This window comes from Heterodontus francisci, chromosome 11, assembly GCF_036365525.1.
Source record: "Heterodontus francisci isolate sHetFra1 chromosome 11, sHetFra1.hap1, whole genome shotgun sequence".
In the NCBI taxonomy this organism is placed as follows: domain Eukaryota; kingdom Metazoa; phylum Chordata; class Chondrichthyes; order Heterodontiformes; family Heterodontidae; genus Heterodontus; species Heterodontus francisci.
In genome coordinates, this window is record NC_090381.1 from 27,838,616 (window position 1) to 27,861,750 (window position 23,135).

Below are 23,135 nucleotides of genomic sequence, written 5' to 3' on the forward strand. Positions count from 1 at the left end.
TGGCTATGTCATATTAACATTGATTTTGAACGTTGCTGGAGCGAGGAAATGACTTGTTGAACAGATCAGCTGTGGTTGGAAAAAGCATTTGCAAACTAACAGATGGTGCTTGTGTAGACAAAGGGCCATTCCCTGACACATTCAACCCACAATAGATGTTGATCACTGGTCAGTGAGGGGATGGGGAAGTGCATTCCAGGGCCTGCTGGGGTGATGCAATCCACAGGTCTGGTTGGACCAGCTGGTCATATGACTAACGTGATGTTCCAGGGTTTTGAACTGGCCACAGTGAATTTGAACTCAGAAGGACTGTTTGCTCCTAGACTGAGAAGATCTCTCCTGTCTGCTCCTATCTCTTTCTCACAAGCCTCAGAATCCACATGAACCACAAGAGAGAAAAGTCTCCTACAGCGAACAAGGTTTAAGAAGAATACTGGGCCCCAACGAAAAGCAAGAACTATCTGCAATCAAGGACTCTACAGTGAGCTCTAAGAACCGTAATAAAAACTCTTCAGATATTGCCTCAAACATTTCCACTTTATTTTTAGTATAGTTTAGTTTAGAGATACAGCACTGAAACAGGCCCTTCGGCCCACCGAGTCTGTGCCGACCATCAACCACCCATTTATACTAATCCTACACTAATTTCATATTCCTACCACATCCCCACCTTCCCTATATTTCCCTACCACCTATCTATACTAGAGGCAATTTATAATGGCCAATTAACCTATCAACCAGCAAGTCTTTGGCATGTGGGAGGAAACCGGAGCACCCGGCGGAAACCCACGCAGACACAGGGAGAACTTGCAAACTCCACACAGGCAGTACCCAGAATTGAACCCGGGTCGCTGGAGCTGTGAGGTTGCGGTGCTAACCATTGCGCCACTGTGCCCTTTGTCTACACAAGCACCATCTGTTAGTTTGCAAATGCTTTTTCCAACCACAGCTGATCTGTTCAACAAGTCTATTTGCATGTGTGTATCACGTATGCATGCTAGCGTGGGCGCGTCGTGTATCCATAGGCATCAACCGAGTTTAAGCTCAAGTTTAATAAATTTCAACTTTTCTTCTTTAAATCTAAGAAAACCTGTTTGTGCTGGCTTATTTGCCTTATAATTGGAAAGTGGTGAACAGGGATTCACCAAGGGGCGGGTGCTAAAAACATGGTGTGTTTAAAATTAAACCCTGTTATGGTAAGACCAGGTGAAGACTGAGAGGGAGCCCTAGACACCTTTCTCACCTGGTCGCAACTCAAGGAGAAATGTAAGCACTTCCGTTCTTTATAAATCCAGAGTGAATGAAAGGGAAACCAAAATTGTAACAGAGGAGAGAAATCTTGACAAAGAAAGGAGAGGGAAGAGAAGCTCACCATTTTCACAGTTCTCCCCAGTGTAGCCCTTCTGACAGATACACATTGCAGTTCCATTGTCTGTGTCACAAACACCACCATTTTGACATGCTCTAGTTTTACATAAGGATTCAGCTGTAATTAGAAGCCATAAGTAGTTAAAGCTATCGCATTTCACATCAGAAAATAGGTTATCTTAGCCAACTCTGAGTGCAACCTCAGTTTTACTGTGCAATACACTTACATACCTCAGCATTATCTATAACACTCTGATTCATTTTAATGTCACTCTGATACTCTGACCCAGCTCTATATTACTCTATGACCAAACTCAGCAGTACTCACTATTGTTTGGATCCATCTAATAGATAATACTCTATGATACTGTAATCTGTCTAAATATTATTCTGATCCCTACTTTATATTATTCTGCAATACTTCAATGCCCTACTTAGCATTGCTCACTAGTATTCTGACCCCTGCACACTTTTACTGTGTAACCCTCTGCTCTGTGTTATTCTGTAACACTGACACCATTCCGCTCCTCCCACTCTGACCAGCTCCTCCATCACAACCAGCCCAGCTTTAGTCTATAATACTCTGCTCATTGTTATTCTATAACACTCTGACCGCCATGCTCAGCTTCAGTCATCTGTAATGTGCTACTCAGTATTACTCTGTAATACACTAGCTAGTGTTACTCTGTGACCCAATTCTCACTGTTACTCTGTGACCCCATCCTCATTGTTACTCTGTAGCAACTCACCAATCTCGCAGTGCTTCCCAAGAAACCCCAGTAAGCACTCGCAGCTGTACACATCAATCCCATCAATGCAAGTGCCTCCATTTTGACATTCATCCGATATACAGTCGTCGATATCTGAACGAGAGAGAGAACAGGTGGAAACAGTGATGTGAGACACACACGAGTCCTTTGAACAATGTTTACCCTGGGGAGCACAAATTTTTCTATTACACATTTAATATAAAACAATTAATGTTCTTGTGGCAAGTGGGACCACAGACGCTGTTAGTTCACTCCACAAGCATCCAAGGGCCAAGATCCTAATGACCATTGTTTCATCACTGCTCATCAGAGAGAGGAGAAAATTGGAGGCAGCATCTCTGTTGACAACCTTTGCAGGCAATCTAGCAGCCTGTCTATTAAAGCATCAAGCATTGCCGTGACAATGGAGGGGTAGCAGGAGAAAAAGACTGGGAAACCCCACAAGAGAATAAGCAACAAATAGCCCAACTTAATCATTTCCTTTACCTTCTCTCTGTTTCCATTTCTGCACAGCCTCAATGAGCTACAGGTCAGACAAACAAGCTTCAGTTTTGTTACCACCATGAACAACTTATATTTATATTGTGCCTTTCAGAAGGAAAAATGTCCCAAGGTCCATCCCAAAGGTACCATTAACTGATGGACACCGAGTCAAAGAAGGAGGTATTAGGAGGGGTGACCAAAGGCTTGGTCAAAGAGATGGAATTTAAGCCAGGTTTTAAAACAGGAGAAGCAGGTGGAGAGGCAGAGAGATTTGGGGAGGTATCTCCAGAGTCTGGGGTCAAGGCAACTGAAGGTACAACTACCAATAGTGGAGTCAAGGTGAGAAGGAGATGCACAAGAAGTCTGGATGAGAGCATCAGAGAATTTGGGGTAGAGGGTGGAGGATGGAGGGCTGAAGGAGGTTACAGGGGTTGGCCGGCCAATGCAGGGCAGTGAACATGGTTGACGGGTGAGTGGAATGGGTGCAGGATAGGATATGGTCAGTACAGTGTCATATAAACTGTAGTTTTTGGAAGATGGGACCAAAGGATTATTGAAATAGTGAAATCTGGAGGTGGCGAAGGAGTGGATGACGGTTTCAGTCACGGATGGGCTGAGGTAGGGGCGGAAATAGGTGATGTTACAGAGATAGAAGTATACAGTGATGGAGATGATAAGGGTTGGAAGCTCAGGGTTGAATAGGATGTTGAGGTTTTGAACAGTCTGATTCAGCCTGAGACAGTGACTTGAGAGAGGGATGAAATCACTAGCAAGGGTACTGAGTTTGTGGAAGGGACAAAGAAGATGGCGTTCATTTTTCCGATATTGGAGAAAACAGCAGCTCATTGAATTCTAGATTAAAGGCCTGCTCGGGTCTGCAAAAATAAACCCCGACCCGAGCCCGACAGAACCACATCCGACCCGAGCCCGACCCGGCCCCAGTCCTTTCACTTTTTCCCACGCCTGACCCAACCCGACCCTGCCATCAGTTAACTTACCTTCCGTTTTTCACTTTGCTGCTGATCTGCACAAGCTTAAAATAATTGTCACAAAACCACCTTTCAAGTCAAAAAATTACATTAACAGTGGAGCCATTTACCTGTGAAGGAGTGTGTCCAACCCGGCCCGACCCCGAGCCCGAATGCCGGACCCGGAAGTGCAGCCCGACCCGACCCGACACATGTCATCAGGTCCCGTCGGGTTCAGGTCAGGTAGCAGGCCTTTATTCTAGATGTTGGTAAACAGTTTTAACAACACAGAGGCAGTAGAGGCTTGAGAGATGTGTCTGGTTCGCTCCCTACAGCTATGCTGTGTTTAGGTGATTGGAGAATAGAGTGATGAACAATATACCATGTAGGGAATTGAGGGCATTGCCTCACATCCTATCACTAGATGGTGTAATGACAATTAGGGCTCAATGTGCTGCAGCCATCCTTCCCATTCCTTTCTTTCAGCTGAATCAATGGATGCTTTTGGGTATTAACTGTGCCTATTCCCGGCATGTGACAGACACTGGCTGAAAAGAAAGCGCTCTCAGAACCATTGGAGAGGGCTTAACTCTGGAATTGTGAACCTCTTCTTAAAAAAAAGACAACTGACCCCACTATAGAGAATATAACAGTAAAACTTGCTTCCTTTAAAGTGGGTGCTAACGAGAGGCAATGATTGATGCAATGGATATTGCAAACATTGTTAAAGCCTGGGAATGTGAGTCAACTGATGTTCAATGAGATGATGGCCCCTTTAAGTGAAACTTAAGCATATGAGTCTCACTGTAACTGGGCACTCTTAAACGAGGTTGTGCTCAACCTTTAATCCAACACCAGGCGCAAAGCGGGTGGCCTTCCACAATCCACAGGAATGCAAAACCAATTTGAACCTGTTTCGCAGAGCACTCCTGTAAATCCAGCAGGGCACTGGCAGGTGAAGGCGTTTTGTCCATCTGTACACGTCCCTCCATTCTGACAAGGATATGAGGCGCACTCATCGACATCTGGAAAACAAGATGAGAAGTCAGAGAACCAATGACCGCTGTCCTGTCCATTCACCTGCGTCTGACAGGTGCTTCTCAGTAAGTGGGCATTGGCTTAATGTATCAACACTGCTGCCATGGGAATCGCAATCCAAGAGTTTGGTGCAGGTTAGACAGATTCCCTGGCTTCAGAAACACTGAAAGCTCAGCTTCCCACGATAACAAGATAGTAAACTGATTCCCTCACCTGCCCCCCTCTCATTCCCTCACCTGCCCCCCTCTCATTCCCTCACCTGCCCCCCTCTCATTCCCTCACCTGCCCCCCTCTCATTCCCTCACCTGCCCCCCTCTCATTCCCTCACCTGCCCCCCTCTCATTCCCTCACCTGCCCCATTTTGCTATATCACCTGTCCCTTCATCTGACCCTATCCATCCCAGCCCCATCTCAGGTTTCCACCCACCGCATCTTGTCTCATTATCCCACCCCCATCTCATTCTCTTGAGTTCCATTTATTTTCTCCCTTCTCCCCCAACCGACAGTCCCGTTTCCCTCCCCACATTACACTCAGCTGTCTCTGTCCACACTCCCACATGCTGTTCCACAAGTCCCTTCCTAAAGAGGGAATCCTATTCGCTCCAAAATGCATTACCTATCTGACATCTCCGGCCCGTGAATCCTGCCCGACATGAACACGTATAGGACGGGTTTCCGGTGATGCAATCATCAATGCACCTTCCATCATTCAGACATGGCCGTAGATTCAAGCACACCGAGGCTGTGGAAAGCCAAAGGTTCAAGGTGAAACATTGTTTCGAGGCCATTGTTAACAATTCATTGTCTCGGATATACTCCTTATAATTCTGATTCATTCCGAACTATACTTTAAATTCCTGTGAAGTTCCATAAGTGGACCTGTGCTTCCTAAGATCCAAAACATACAAACTTATACAGGCTGTGAATGTACCACAGGTCTAATGGTTAGTCTGTAACAAAAATATTTGACGGCGGTAATTGCACATCTGCAATTCTGTCATTTTGTTACACTGTGTTATTCAGGCTAAAACTTCAAGTGAATTTATTGTAGGAATCATTCTTACACAGATGTGAAAGAAAACAGTCATAACCTAATAAATAGGAAACAACAAAGATTTGAATTGGACCACAAGAGTCTGAAATTATCCTTCTGCAATATCCACTAAGCTGCACATGTCCTGACTCAATGCTTGTATGTGGGACCTTCGTTCCTGTCTTCATCAAGGAGCTCAACAGAATTTCAATTGCCCACAAAATCCAAAAAGAGACCTACGAGTGTAGAACTGTCAACTGAGCCAGATCAAAGGCATAATACAGCATCTTACATATCGAACTAGTTGACAAGTAAAAGGTGAATCTTTGCCTTTCTGTGTCTCATAGGATGAGCAACATGTGAATCCAATTAATGTCTTTTAAAGCAGGAGGAAGTTTATTTATGACTTGGCCATTAGACATAAAGACTACAGCCTGGAATTTCATTGGAGTTCACTCTGCTGCCACAAATGCAGTGGAGTGTAAGTCCGTTATACTTAAAATTTAAATTGCAGACATCATTCCAAATCACGGTGAAGGGGTAACGTCAATGCCAGCATTTAGGTGTTTCAAGAAGATCTGAGGAAATGCTGCAAGTTATTTCCCTTTACGATCCTGATGAAGCAATAAACAGGTATTTTAAAGGCAATCTATCCCGTGTGACATTGAAAACATTGCTCTCAGAAGCTTCTGGAGCTTTAAATAGTTTCAGACGAGGCGTTTTAAAAGGTAGAACAGATGTAATTTCCCTAGAATCTGCCCAGACATAGCACCTTGAAATGGGGGTACAGAAAGCTCCCTGCCAGAATTTAAGGGGTCTTCCTGGGTGAAAATCAGTAATTACACATTTTTTGACCGATGCCGGATTGGATATTAAAAATAAAATGAACAGTCACCTTCAAAAATATATAATTTGGTTCGCTCAAGCGCAAAGTTTCCAAGGGTTGATACAGTAACAGAGCACCCATAGAAATAGAATAATACCAGAGAACCCACAATTCTAGAATATTGCCCAAGCACACACAGTACTAGAATATCAGAGTACCCACAGCTCTATAATAATACCAGAGCACCTACAGTACGAGAATAATATGAGAGCACCCACAGCACTAGAACACCAGAGCACCCACAGCACTAGAATATAAGAGTACCCACTGCACTAGAATATCAGAGTACCAACAGTACTAAAATAATACCACAGCACCCACAGTACCAGAATAACACCAGAGCACCCACAGTACTAGAACACCAGAGCACCCACAGTACTAGAACACCAGAGCACCCACAGTACTAGAATAATACCAGTGCACCCACTGCACTAGAACACACACAGTGCTAGAATATCAGAGCACCCACAGCGCTAGAACACCAGAGCACCCACAGCACTAGAACACCAGAGCACCCACAGCACTAGAACACCAGAGCACCCACAGTACTAGAACACCAGAGCACCCACAGTACTAGAACACCAGAGCACCCACAGTACTAGAACACCAGAGCACCCACAGTACTAGAACACCAGAACACCCACAGTGCTAGAATACCAGTGCACCCACTGCACTAGAACACCAGAGCACCCACAGTACTAGAACACCAGAGCACCCACAGTACTAGAACACCAGAGCACCCACAGTACTAGAACACCAGAGCACCCACTGCACTAGAACACCAGAGTACCCACAGTGCTAGAACACCAGAGCTCCCACAGTGCCAGAATACCAGAGCACCCACAGCACTAGAACACCAGAGTACCCACAGTACTAGAACACCAGAGCTCCCACAGTGCTAGAACACCAGAGCACCCACAGTGCTAGAATAATACCACAGCACCCACAGTACTAGAACACCAGAGCACCCACAGTACTAGAACACCAGAGCACCCACAGTACTAGAATAACACCAGATCACCCACAGCACTAGAACACCAGAGCACCCACAGTGCTAGAATACCAGAGCACCCACAGCACTAGAACACCAGAGTACCCACTGTACTAGAACACCAGAGCACCCACAGTGCTAGAATACCAGAGCACCCACAGCGCTAGAACATCAGAACACCCACAGCACTAGAACATCAGAACACCCACAGTGTTAGAATAACACCAGAGCACCCACAGCGCTAGAATACCAGAGCACCCACAGCACTAGAACACCAGAGTACCCACAGTACTAGAACACCAGAGCACCCACTGCACTAGAACACCAGAGCACCCACAGTGCTAGAATAATACCACAGCACCCACAGTACTAGAACAAAAGAGCACCCACAGTACTAGAACACCAAAGCACCCACAGTACCAGAATAACACCAGAGCACCCACAGTACTAGAACAACACCAGAGCACCCACAGTACTAGAATAACAGCAGAGCACCCACAGTACTAGAATAACAGCAGAGCACCCACAGTACTAGAATAACATCAAAGCACCCACAGTACTGGAACACCAGAGCACCCACAGAACTGGAATAATACCAGAGCACCCACAGCACTAGAATAACAACAGAGCACCCACAGTACTAGAATAACACCAGAGCACCCACAGAACTGGAATAATACCAGAGCACCCACAGCACTAGAATAACAACAGAGCACCCACAGTACTAGAATAACACCAAAGCACCCACAGTACTAGAATAACACCAGAGCACCCACAGTACTGGAACACCAGAGCACCCACAGTACTAGAATAACAACAGAGCACCCACAGTACTAGAATAACACCAAAGCACCCACAGTACTAGAATAATACCAGAGCACCCACAGAACTGGAATAATACCAGAGCACCCACAGCACTGGAATAACACCAAAGCACCCACAGTACTGGAACACCAGAGGACCCACAGTAATAGATTAACACCAGAGCACCCACAGTACTGGAACACCAGAGCACCCACAGTACTAGAATAACACCAGAGCACCCACAGTACTAGAATAACACCAGAGCACCCACAGTACTAGAATAACACCAGAGCACCCACAGAACTGGAATAATACCAAAGCGCCCACAGTACTAGAATAACACCAAAGCACCCACAGTACTAGAATAACACCAGAGCACCCACAGTACTGGAACACCAGAGCACCCACAGTACTAGAATAATACCAGAGCACCCACAGTACTAGAATAACACCAAAGCACCCACAGTACTAGAATAACACCAGAGCACCCACAGTACTGGAACACCAGAGCACCCACAGTACTAGAATAATACCAGAGCACCCACAGAACTGGAATAATACCAGAGCACCCACAGCACTGGAATAACACCAAAGCACCCACAGTACTGGAACACCAGAGGACCCACAGTAATAGAACACCAGAGCACCCACAGCACTAGAACACCAGAGCACCCACAGCACTAGAACACCAGAGCACCCACAGCACTAGAACACCAAAGCACCCACAGTACTAGAATGATACCAGAGCACCCACAGCACTAGAACACCAAAGCACCCACAGTACTAGAATGATACCAGAGCACCCACAGCACTAGAACACCAAAGCACCCACAGCACTACAATGATACCAGAGCACCCACAGCACTAGAACACCAAAGCGCCCACAGCACTAAAACACCAAAGCACCCACAGCACTAGAATACCAGAGCACCCACAGTACTAGAACACCAGAGCACCCACAGCACTAGAATGATACCAGAGCACCCACAGCACTAGAATGATACCAGAGCACCCACAGCACTAGAACACCAGAGCACCCACAGTACTAGAATACCAGAGCACACAAAGCACTAGAATACCAAAGCACCCACAGTACTAGAACACCAGAGCACCCACAGCACTAGGACACCAAAGCGCCCACAGCACTAGGACACCAGAGCACCCACTGTACTTTAACACCAAAGCACCCACAGCACTAGAACACCAAAGCACCCACAGCAATAGAACACCAGAGCACCCACAGTACTAGAACACCAGAGCACCCACAGCACTAGAATTATACCAGAGCACCCACAGTACTAGAACACCAGAGCACCCACAGTACTAGAATGATACCAGAGCACCCACAGCACTAGAACACCAAAGCGCCCACAGCACTAGAACACCAGAGCACCCACAGTACTAGAACACCAAAGCGCCCACAGCACTAGAACACCAGAGCACCCACAGCACTAAAACACCAAAGCGCCCACAGCACTAGAACACCAGAGCACCCACAGCACTAGAACACCAGAGCACCCACAGCACTAGAACACCAGAGCACCCACAGCACTAGAACACCAGAGCACCCACAGCACTAGAACACCAGAGCACCCACAGCACTAGAACACCAGAGCACCCACAGCACTAGAACACCAGAGCACCCACAGCACTAGAACACCAGAGCACCCACAGTACTAGAACACCAGAGCACCCACAGTACTAGAACACCAGAGCACCCACAGTACTAGAATACCAGAGCACCCACAGTACTAGAATACCAGAGCACCCAAAGCACTAGAACACCAAAGCGCCCACAGCACTAGAACACCAGAGCACCCACAGCACTAGAACACCAGAGCACCCACAGTACTAGAATGATACCAGAGCACCCACAGCACTAGAACACCAGAGCACCCACAGTACTAGAATGATACCAGAGCACCCACAGCACTAGAACACAAGAGCACCCACAGCACTAGAACACCAAAGCACCCACAGCACTGGAATAATACCAGAGCACCCACAGCACTAGAATACCAGAGCACCCACAGTACTAGAGTAACACCAGAACACACATAGAACTAGAACACCAGAGCACCCACAGTACTAGAATGATACCAGAGCACCCACAGCACTAGAATACCAAAGCACCCACAGCACTAGAATGATACCAGAGCACCCACAGTACTAGAACACCAAAGCACCCACAGCACTAGAACACAAGAGCACCCACAGCACTAGAACACAAGAGCACCCACAGCACTAGAATACCAGAGCACCCACAGTACTAGAATGATACCAGAGCACCCACAGCACTAGAACACAAGAGCACCCACAGCACTAGAACACCAGAGCACCCAAAGCACAAGAATAATACCAGAGCACCCACAGCACTAGAACACCAAAGCACCCACAGCACTGGAATAATACCAGAGCACCCACAGCACTAGAATACCAGAGCACCCACAGTACTAGAATACCAGAGCACCCACAGAACTAGAACACCAGAGCACCCACAGCACTAGAACACCAGAGCACCCACAGCACTAGAACACCAGAGCACCCACAGTACTAGAATGATACCAGAGCACCCACAGCACCAGAACACCCACAGTACTAGAATGATACCAGAGCACCCACAGCACTAGAACACCAAAGCACCCACAGTACTAGAATGATACCAGAGCACCCACAGTGCTAGAATAACACCAGAGCACCCACAGCACTAGAACACCAGAGCACCCACAGTACTAGAATACCAGAGCAACCAAAGCACTAGAACACCAGAGCACCCACAGTACTAGAATAACACCAACGCACCCACAGCACTGGAATAATACCAGAGCACCCACAGCACTGGAATAATACCAGAGCACCCACAGCACTAGAATACCAGAGCACCCACAGTACTAGAATAACACCAGAGCACCCACAGTACTAGAATAACACCAGAGCACCCACAGTACTAGAATGATACCAGAGCACCCACAGTACTAGAATAATACCAGAGCACCCACAGCACTAGAACACCAGAGCACCCACAGTACTAGAATACCAGAGCACCCACAGCACTAGAATAACACCAGAGCACCCACAGTACTAGAATGATACCAGAGCACCCACAGTACTAGAATGATACCAGAGCACCCACAGTACTAGAATACCAGAGCACCCACAGCACTAGAACACCAGAGCACCTACAGTACTAGAATAATACCAGAGCACCCACAGTACTAGAACACCAGAGCACCCACAGTACCAGAATAAAACCAGAGCACCCACAGTACCAGAATAATACCAGAGCATCCACAGTACTAGAACACCAGAGCACCCACAGCACTAGAATAATACCAGAGCACCCACAGTACTAGAATGATACCAGAGCACCCACAGTACTAGAAAATACCAGAGCACCAACAGTACTGGAATAAAACCAGAGCACCCACAGTACTAAAACACCAGAGCACCCACAGTACTAGAATAACACCAAAGCACCCATAGCACTAGAATAATACCAGAGCACCCACAGTACTAGAATGATACCAGAGCACCCACAGCACTAGAACACCAGAGCACCCACAGTACTAGAATAATGCCAGAGCACCCACAATACTAGAATAAAACCAGAGCACCCACAGTACTAGAATAATACCAGAGCACCCACAGTACTAGAATAATACCAGAGCACCCACAGTACTAGAATAAAACCAGAGCACCCACAGTACTAGAATAAAACCAGAGCACCCACAGTACTAGAATAAAACCAGAGCACCCACAGTACTAGAATAATCCCAGAGCACCCACAGTACTAGAATAAAACCAGAGCACCCACAGTACTAGAATAAAACCAGAGCACCCACAGTACTAGAACACCAGAGCACCCAAAGTACTAGAACACCAGAGCACACACAGTACTAGAATAACACCAGAGCACCCACAGTACTAGAATAATACCAGAGCACCCACAGTACTAGAATAAAACCAGAGCACCCACAGTACTAGAATAAAACCAGAGCACCCACAGTACCAGAATAAAACCAGAGCACGCACAGCACTAGAATACCAGAGCACCCAAAGCACTAGAATAACAGAGCACCCACAGTAATAGAATAAAAGCAAAATACTGCAGATGCTGGAAATCTGAAATAAAAACAAGAAATGCTGGAATCACTCAGCAGGTCTGGCAGCATCTGTGAAAAGAGAAGCAGAGTTAACGTTTCGGGTCAGTGACCCTTCATCGGGACTGACAAATATTAGAAAAGTCACAGGTTATAAGCAAGTGAGGTGGGGGTGGGGCAAGAGATAACAAAGGAGGTCTAGATTGGACCAGGCCACAAAGCTGACCAAAAGGTCACGGAGCAAAGGCAAACAATATGTTAATGGTGTGTTGAAAGACAAAGCATTAGTACAGATTAGGTGTAATACACTGAATATTGAACAGCAGCAAGTGCAAACCTGGAAAAAAACAGTGGGTCAGCAAACTGAACAAACTAAGATGAAATGAAATAAATGTAAAAAAATATTGTAAAAAATGTAAAAAAAGAATGTAAAAACAAGGAAGAAAAAATAACTAAAAATTAAAGTAAAATGGGGGGCTGTCATGCTCTGAACTGGCAGACTGTAGTGTGCCTAATCGGTAAATGAGATGCTGTTCCTGAGCTTGTGTTGATGTTCACTGGAACACTGCAGCAATCCCAGGACAGAGATGTGAGCATGAGAGCAGGGGCGTGTTGAAATGGCAAGCAACCGGAAGCTCAGGGTCCTGCTTGTGGACTGAGCAGAGATGTTCCGCAAAGCGGTCACGCAGTCTGCGCTTGGTCTCCCCAATGTAGAGGAGACCACACTGTGAGCAGCGAATACAGTATACTACATTGAAAGAAGTACAAGTAAATCGCTGCTTCACCTGAAAGGAGTGTTTGGGGCCTGGGATAGTGAGGAGAGAGAAGGTAAATGGGCAGGTATTACACCTCCTGCAATTGCAGGGGAAGGTGCCATGGGACGGGGACGAGGTGGTGGGGGTAATGGAGGAGTGGACAAGGGTGTAGCGGAGGGAACGATCCCTTCGGAATGCTGACAGGGGAAGGGACGGGAAGATGCGACGGGTCATCTTCCGCCATTTCTGCCACCTCCAGCGTGATGCCAATACCAGTCGATAATAAATAAACACACTAAAATCCTATTCCTTCAGTTTATCTTTAGCAAACAGGGTTAAGGAAAATCCCAAAGTCTTTTATTCATATATAAGGAACAAGAGGGTAACTAGAGAAAGGATTGGCCCACTCAAGGACAAAGGAGGAAAGTTATGCGTGGAGTCAGAGAAAATGGGTGAGATGCTAAACGAGTACTTTGCATCGGTATTCACCGAGGAGAGGGACATGACGGATGTTGAGGTTAGGGACAGATGTTTGATTACTCTAGGTCAAGTCGGCATAAGGAGGGAGGAAGTGTTGGGTATTCTAAAAGGCATTAAGGTGGACAAGTCCTCAGGTCCGGATGGGATCTATCCCAGGTTACTGAGGGAAGCGAGAGAGGAAATAGTTGGGGCCTTAACAGATATCTTTGCAACATCCTTAAACACGGGTGAGGTCCCGGAGGACTGGAGAATTGCTAATGTTGTCCCCTTGTTTTAGAAGGGTAGCAGGGATAATCCAGGTAATTATAGACCGGTGAGCCTGACGTCAGTGGTAGGGAAGCTGCTGGAGAAGATACTGAGGGATAGGATCTATTCCCATCTGGAAGAAAATGGGCTTATCAGTGATAGGCAACATGGTTTTGTGCAGGGAAGGTCATGTCTTACCAACTTAATAGAATTCTTTGAGGAAGTGACAAAGTTGATTGATGAGGGAAGGGCTGTCGATGTCATATACATGGACTTCAGTAAGGCGTTTGATAAGGTTCCTCATGGTAGGCTGATGGAGAAAGTGAAGGCGCATGGGGTCCAAGGTGTACTAGCTAGATGGATAAAGAACTGGCTGGGCAACAGGAGACAGAGAGTAGCAGTGGAAGGGAGTTTCTCAAAATGGAGACGTGTGACCAGTGGTGTTGCATAGGGATCCGTGCTGGGACCACTGTTGTTTGTGATATACATAAATGATTTGGAGGAAAGTATAGGTGGTCTGATTAGCAAGTTTGCAGACGACACTAAGATTGGTGGAGTAGCAGATAGTGAAGGGGACTGTCAGAGAATACAGCAGAATATAGATAGATTGGAGAGTTGGGCAGAGAAATGGCAGATGGAGTTCAATCAGGGCAAAGGCGAGGTGATGCATTTTGGAAGATCCAATTCAAGAGTGAACTATACAGTAAATGGAAAAGTCCTGGGGAAAATTGATGTACAGAGAGATTTGGGTGTTCAGGTCCATTGTTCCCTGAAGGTGGCAACGCAGGTCAATAGAGTGGTCAAGAAGGCATACGGCATGCTTTCCTTCATCGGACGGGGTATTGTGTACAAGAGTTGGCAGGTCATGTTACAGTTGTATAGGACTTTGGTTCGGCCACATTTGGAATACTGCGTGCAGTTCTGGTCGCCACATTACCAAAAGGATGTGGATGCTTTGGAGAGGGTGCAGAGGAGGTTCACCAGGATGTTGCCTGGTATGGAGGGCGCTAGCTATGAAGAGAGGTTGAGTAGATTAAGATTATTTTCATTAGAAAGATGGAGGTTGAGGGGGGACCTGATTGAGCTGTACAAAATCATGAGAGGTATAGACAGGGTGGATAGCAAGAAGCTTTTTCCCAGAGTGGGGGATTCAATTACAAGGGGACACGAGTTCAAAGTGAAAGGGGAAAAGTTTAGGGGAGATATGCGTGGAAAGTTTTTTACGCAGAGGGTGGTGGGTGCCTGGAACGCATTGCTAGCGGAGGTGGTAGAAGCGGGCACGATAGCGTCTTTTAAGATGTAGCTGGACAGATACATGAATGGGCAGGAAGTAAAGAGATACAGACCCTTAGAAAATAGGCAATAGGTTTAGATAGGGGATTTGGATCGGCGTAGGCTTGGAGGGCCGAAGGGCCTGTTCCTGTGCTGTAATTTTCTTTGTTCTTTGTTCTTTAAATGGTTGAGAGCTCTTTTTGAGGTGTCTGAACACTACAGCTGTCTCTGTCTTGTCTGTTAGAACAAACTGTCTCCAACTCATAAGCCAGTTCAAAACTGAATTGTAACTAATGTATCATATCAGGATCACTCCCAGTGGCTATATCTATGGTAACGAGAATGCACCCATTGAATCGTAGTCTCCAAATGGCTGTTTCCAAGGCAACAAAAATGCATCTTTCTCTAACTCCTAAGGCTTGCACGCTCTTATAGCAACACTGATCCCTTGCAAGCCTTAAAGGGAAACTGCATATTCTGAAAAAAACTACAAGACCATGACACCTGGAATTATGCCAGAGCATCTACAGTACTAGAATAATACCAGAGCACCCACAGCATTTGAATGATACCAGAGCACCCACAGAACTAGAACAATACCAGAGCACCCACAGTAATAGAATACCAGAGCACACGCAGTACTGGAATAATACCAGAGCCTAACCTTTTCCCCAGAGAGTGCAGTAAATACCAGTTTGGTGGTGAATGGTATTGAAGGGCAGTGTTCACCCGTAACTTTACACCGGGTGCACTTGGAATACGACCTAGTTTCAGGACCGGTGACTGTAGGGAGTGTCCCTAGTTTGTCTGTGGATGGGGTTGGCCTGCTCCTAGATAATGATCTGGTTGGGGTGAAGGTGGTAGCTTCCCCAGTAATGAAAGAGAGAATGAAGGAGGTCAGAGAGACAGGGCAGTGGCAGGAGTCAGTACCCTGCAGTTCCCCTGAATGTGTAGTGAATCAGGCCATGACCAAACCAGCTCCCCGAGGAGACTAAATTGGCACTGTAGGCAGATAACCATGAGGTCTGTCTGAAACTTTCTTTGGAAAGTTAGAAGACCGAGGGAATGGATTAGATAGCTCTTCCCTAGCTGAGGTTCAGCGAGCTGACCCAGCCTTGACAGAGTTAGCACAGGCTGCCCAGATTGAAATTGAAGCAGAGGGAGTCCCTGATTGCTGCTATTTAAAGAATGAGGTACTGAAGAGGAAGTGCAGTTCTCCTCACAGACCTGAGGACAAAGAGTGGACAGTGGTTCACCAGTTAGTGGTGCCACAGAGGTACTGGAGAGAAATAAAGAATGACCCATGAATTGACAATGGCTGTACATGTTGGTACACGAAAAACCAAAGCCCGCACAGTACAACAGTTTGACTGGCCAAAACTCCACAAAGATGTGGTGCAGTACTGCAGGAGTTGCCACATGTGCCAGGTTGAGGGGAAACCCCATCAGTGAAACCTACACCCCTAAGTCCTGTATCGGCTTTTGGAGGACCCTCCAGCAGAGGGCTGGTGAATTGTACGGGACCCCTGCCGAGAACAAAAGGGGACAGAAAGGCACAGGTCTGGCAAAGAGTTAGAGACAAAGGGGAAAAAAAGGACAAAGATGACAGGTTAAAGGAGGTCCAGGAGGATTCCCAAATGAAAACTCCTACCGTCCGGTCAGACAACTTCGAAATGTTGGAAAAGTTAGACCTCACATCCTCCTAAGTAAATGCAGACACCAGAAGCACTCCACCAAGATTGCTAACAAACATTTACAGAAACCTGCAGAGACAAATAAAGTCTTCAAGAAGGCAGAGAAACTGTGAGGGTGATGCCTCACCTAGTTGAAGTGTCGCAGGGGAGTGTAGTTGAATTTGGACAAATACCTGCAAGCAGCAATGTCCCAGAGAACCAAGGGAAGATTAGCAAACAATCCTCCCCCACAGTCAGGAGAATAAAAGGAACAACAATACCCGAAAGTCAACAGCACTTGCATGACTCACCAGAGCACTAAAAGTGAGGTCAGAGTGGATCCACCCACTGCCAACTCCCATGATCAGATCTCCAAACCAAGGCTAATTAAATCTAACCATTTCCCTGCAGACCCCAACAGGAACCAAGCCACCCTAGACAATCATGGAAATGTGCAAACGTCAAATCGCTCCAAAAATCGCATGTTTATTGGGATGCCTAGTCTCAACTTAAATCCCTTGGGTAACACATAACTATCTCAGACCCACATCAAGGGAAAAGAGGCAGTTTAAAGCAGCACTGATACAAAGGAAAGACATGCTGAAACAATTTTAAGATTTCTGAATGAATGAGAAAAATGCATGTGTGCTTTCCTGTATTTTCTCTTCCTTCTAATTTATAATGAAATGCTCACCTTTTGTCGCATTTTATTCGGCGAGAGGTGAAGGTGTGACAGAAACCACAGCTGCCAAATGGAAGTATATTCATTTAGTCACTACTTGAACCCTTTTACTGGACATTGCACAGAACTTGTTTAAAAAAGACCACAGAGTTGGACAGCTGAAACATAGCAGTACATTTGTATTCTGAGAGACAGCTGAATAGAGAGTCAATGGAAGTGCTCACTGATTCAATTAACAAGATTGATCTGGGCAATCATATTAATCAACCTTCTTTGTCGGTGTAGGAGCCAGAGCTCCACACCCCACCAAGTGTGACTGGAGAACTTTTGAGAATCAACAACCCTCGCAGACGATACTGTTTCAAACAAAGAGCTGGTCACATGACTTACCTGCTGGCCAGACTGGGAACTGTTTGAATTGGGCCTCATAGAAAGGTTTTGAACAGACTGCAATTTGAAGACCAAAGAGAAGGAAGCTCTCTTTCCCTGTCTCTCTCGCTCGAGCAAAGTCCCAGGGACCCACGGAAGCAGCTTAAGCCTCAAGACAGAGGACCTCTTCAGCATTCTGGTACCAGAGAAGCAAGTTTGAAAGTGTGCATTGGACCGGCGAGAACTACAAGACCACAATTCCAACCAAAGACTTTACAGCAAAACTAAAGACAGTAACTGAATTCCATTTACTACTGCAAATCCCCCCCCCCACTTAATTCTTTCTCCCCCCCGTATCTATTTGTGTGTGTGTTTATCTCGTATGCATGCTAGCGTGGTTGTGTCGCGTATTTTAGTAATTTTGACCAAGATAGAGTGTTAAGGCTAATAAACTCACATCTTTCTTGTTTAAACCTAGGAAAATCTGTCTGGTTGGTTCATTTTGCAATTACAATTAGATAGCAGTGAGCAAGGACTCAGTGAGGTGTTAAGCTAAAAACACTGTGTTTTAAAAGTAAAACCCTGTTATGCCAGGAAAGGGCCAAGAGGGGAGCCTGAGACCCCTTCCTCATCTGGTCGTAACAACACTGCTCTCAGAAAATACTGACACTGCAAAAGGCTGCGAAGACTTGAACCTGTTTTGAAAGTTGAAGCTTGCGAAGCAGGAAAAGACCAGCAGGATCACCAGGAGTCGCCTTATTCACGGATGTCCAGGTTGGAAGTACTCAGAGAAGAGCGAAAAGTACATTAATTTTGAAAAGATGTGGGAGATCTAACCCGTTGCAACTGGAAGGACTTTGAGACTTGTTATCGCAAAGATTTCACCATCAAAAAGGACTGTGTAATGTAGAAGTGTGGTGTGAAGTTTTCAAGTATTTTAATATGTAAAGAAAATACTTTTCTTTGCACATTGGGGTATCAGCTACTTACAAAGTATGATTTAGTTAATGGGGATTTCTTTTAGATTAGTTGTTAAAATAAATATCTAAAACGTGAAAACTGGTGCAATTCTTTGAATTGGTCTGGGGCGTCATATCTCATATTTCTAACGTTAACTGTCTCACTGAGATAGTAACAACAGGAAAACTGAGCACCCCTAGCAGTTACACTATTACAGACCAGGTAACCATTGGTGGCCATGGAACTGCTGCTTACAGTGGCCGATTAAATTTAATAATTAACATAATTAGAGGGATTTGCAATAAATAAATCTACTGCAGTGTGCCACACTAAGACTCCAGGGTTTGTAACTGACTCAAGAAACCATCTACCTCAGGATGCTGAAACAATAGCACCCATTGGAAATATAACTTTGGGTGACAGCCACAGTTGTCCTCAGTTGTCCTTGGTTGCTGATTGTTTGGGGGGAGTGGCATGAAGAAAATCAGCCAGGATTCACTATCTAGTGACGTTTGTTGTGTGTAACATCAGGTTTAAACACTATAAGTCTCAGCTCAAATATCCTCCCAAGTCTCTTAGTTTGGTGACATACAGATCTGGGCTCGCACTTCAAGAATGACCACTCAGGTGAGGACAGTCAGTGCCCAAGGAACTATACAAGGAAAGAAACAGGAGCCTGGAGGGAGAAACAGTAAAAAAATAAGCAGAATTGCATTTCTATAGCACCTTTCACAACCTCAGGACATCCAAAGTGCATCAGAGCCCTTGAAGTAGTTTTGAAGTGTAGGAAATGATGCAGCCAATTTACGTACAGCAAGCTCCCACAAACAACAATGACTGAATAATCAGTTTCCAATGATGTTGGTTGAAGTTGAGACATCAGAGAGATCTCCCTTGCTCTTCTTCGAAATAGCACTATGGCATCTTTTACTTCCACCTGAGAGGGCAGATGGAGCCACAGTTTAACATCTTAACTGAAAGACAGCAACTCCAACAGTGTAGCACTCCCTCAGTACTGCACTGGACTGTCAGTCTTGATTCTCTGCTTAAACAACAGAGGTGTGACTTGAATCAACAACCTTCTGATTCAGAGGCGAGAGTGCTGCCACTGAGCTATGATAGGAGACATTGTCCCATTGCTGCTTTCACAGATACAATGATGCTGGATCTGGTCGTGACCCTACCTGTATCGTTGCAGCTGCCAACCTCAACTTGCGCATCATGGATACGGAATACCCAGCGTCCGGGAATCCCGACATTGGTTGTCATCTCGACATCCACAATGTCGTCTGTGCGTGACCCAGGAATATTGAAGTAACGTTTACCATCTCCAGCATTGAAACCTGCCTGAGGGCATGAGACACACACAAGGAGTATCAGAGGAAGGAACCAAGTGGGACACACAAGTGCGTATTTAGTGGAAGAAATAATTTGGGTCATAGAGATATTCAAAGCAGGGTCAGTAAGCTACATGACCGTTCAAGGCATCATAGTCGAGCTCAACTCTGTTCTCATCCAGTCTTCATTGGCATGCTGGAGTGGATAGGAGCTGTCTTTCATTTCCTAGATGTAGCCCTACACTGAGGTCATTTGTAGCCCTACACTGATGCCTGGATGAGATCAACTAACTCAGTGCAACTAAGGGACTGAACCTGGGCTCATCTTCTCCATGACTCAGTGACACATCATATGGTGCATTTACTCAGTTGGACACTCGGGAATCTACAAGTGTGGTCTTCTTGCTGGTTTAAATAGGACAGCTGTCCATTACTGGACTCAGGCCTTTAACTGGCCTTTAAGAGGTTTGGGCAATTGCCCTCTTCTCACAATCACTTTGACAATTAGCTAATGGCCCACTTGCACAATCAGATTAGCTCTACCTGCGCAGCGATGCCACCCAGGCCAGCAAAATCCCCTCCGCTGCTGGCGTGCATCCCCGTAGTCCAGGTGATATTTTCGTAGTTGAAGATGGTGAAGGATAATTCTCCATCTGTGACCAGGACAATCTGGAAGGTGTTGACCTAGAAAATAGAAGAGACCTTGCTGTCGCCAAAGAACCATATGTGGCATGGTGCTGCTATCCCATAGGTTCTGACACTGATCGCCGATACCCCACAGGGTCCCACATTGAACGTCAATATCCCACTGGGTCTGACACTGAAAGCCGATATCCCACAAGATCCCACGCTGAACGCCGATACTCCACAGGGACCCACACTGAACACTGATATCCCACAGGGTCTCACGCTGAAAGCTGATACCCCAGAGGATCCCACACTGAAGAACGATACCTCATACAGCCCCACACTGAACACCGAAGCCCCACAGGGTCCCACACTGAACACCATTATCCCACATGGACCCACATTGAACGCCGATATCCTAAAGGATCCCACACTGAGTGCCGATACCCCATAAGGTCCTACACTACATACCAATATCCTACAGGATCCCACACTGACCACCGATACCTCACAGGGTCTCACACTGAACACCGATATCTCACAGGGTCCCACATTGAACACCGATATCTCACAGGATCCAACACTGAACACCGATATCCTACAGGATCCCACACTGAACACCGATACCGCTCAGGATCCTACACTGAACGCCGATATCTCACAGGGTTGCACACTGAACACCGATATCCTACAGGATCCCACACTGAACACCGATAGCTCTCGGGGTCCCACACCGAACACCGATACCTCTCAGGGTCCCACACTGAACACCGATATCTTACAGGATCCCACACTGAACGCCGATACTCCACAGGGACCCACAGTGAATGCTGATACTACACACGGACCCACACTGAACTCTGATATCCCACAGGTTCCCACGCTGAAAGCTGATACCCCAGAGGATCCCACATTGAACACCGATATCTCACAGGGTCGCACACTGAACACTGATATCTCACAGGGTGCCACATTGAACACCGATATCTCACAGGATCCCACACTGAACACCGATACCTCACAGGATCCCACACTGAACACCGATATCTCACAGGATCCCACACTAAACACCGATATCTCACAGGATCCCACACTGAATACCGATATCCTACAGGATCCCACACTGAACACCGATATCTCACAGGATCCCACACTGAACACCAATATCTCACAGGATCCCACACTGAACACCGATATCTCACAGGATCCCACACTGAACACCGATATCTCACAGGATCCCACACTGAACACCGATATCTCACAGGATCCCACAATGAACACCGATATCTCACAGGATCCCACACTGAACACCGATATCTCACAGGATCCCACACTGAACACCGATATCTCACAGGATCCCACACTGAACACCGATATCTCACAGGATCCCACACTGAACACCGATATCTCACAGGGTGCCACACTGAACACCGATATCTCGCAGGGTGCCACACTGAACACCGATATCTCACAGGATCCCACACTGAACACCGATATCTCACAGGATCCCACACTGAACACCGATATCCTACTGGATCCCACACTGAACACCGATATCTCACAGGGTGCCACACTGAACACCGATACCTCACAGGGTCGCACACTGAACACCGATATCTCACAGGGTGCCACACTGAACACCGATACCTCACAGCATCCCACACTGAACACAGATATCTCACAGGGTCGCACACTGAACACCGATATCCTACAGGATCTCACACTGAACACCGATACCTCACAGGTTCCCACACTGAACACCGATACCTCACAGGATCCCACACTGAAAACCGATATCCTACAGGATCCCACACTGAACACCGATACCTCACAGGTTCCCACACTGAACACCGATACCGCACAGGATTCCACACTGAACACCGATACCGCACAGGATCCCACACTGAACACCGATACCGCACAGGATCCCACACTGAACACCGATACCGCACAGGATTCCACACTGAACACCGATACCACACAGGATCCCACACTGAACACCGATATCCTACAGGATCCCTCACTGAACACCGACAACCTACAGGATCCCACACTGAACACCGGTATCTCACAGGGTCCCACACTGAATACCGATACCTCCCAGGGTCCCACACTGAACACCGATACCTCACAGGATCCCACACTGAACACCGATATCCTACAGGATCCCACACTGAACACCGATATCTCACAGGGTGCCACACTGAACACCGATATCTCACAGGGTGCCACACTGAACACCGATATCTCACAGGGTGCCACACTGAACACCGATATCTCACAGGGTGCCACA

General features: G+C 46.5%; 1 protein-coding gene across 6 annotated transcripts in view; it reads right to left on the reverse strand.

Annotated features, from left to right (window-relative positions):
- sned1 (sushi, nidogen and EGF-like domains 1) overlaps positions 1–23,135 on the reverse strand; it is a 236,062-nt gene that overhangs the window by 109,112 nt on the left and 103,815 nt on the right. For all 6 annotated transcript variants that reach the window (XM_068041845.1, XM_068041846.1, XM_068041844.1 and 3 more), the window contains exons 3-8: positions 20,759–20,899; positions 20,063–20,225; positions 5,244–5,369; positions 4,501–4,614; positions 2,118–2,231; positions 1,373–1,486 (exon numbers count right to left, since the gene is read on the reverse strand). In XM_068041845.1, the coding sequence (XP_067897946.1) occupies positions 1,373–1,486; positions 2,118–2,231; positions 4,501–4,614; positions 5,244–5,369; positions 20,063–20,225; positions 20,759–20,899 (772 nt within the window). The remainder of the gene's footprint in view (positions 1–1,372; positions 1,487–2,117; positions 2,232–4,500; positions 4,615–5,243; positions 5,370–20,062; positions 20,226–20,758; positions 20,900–23,135) is intronic.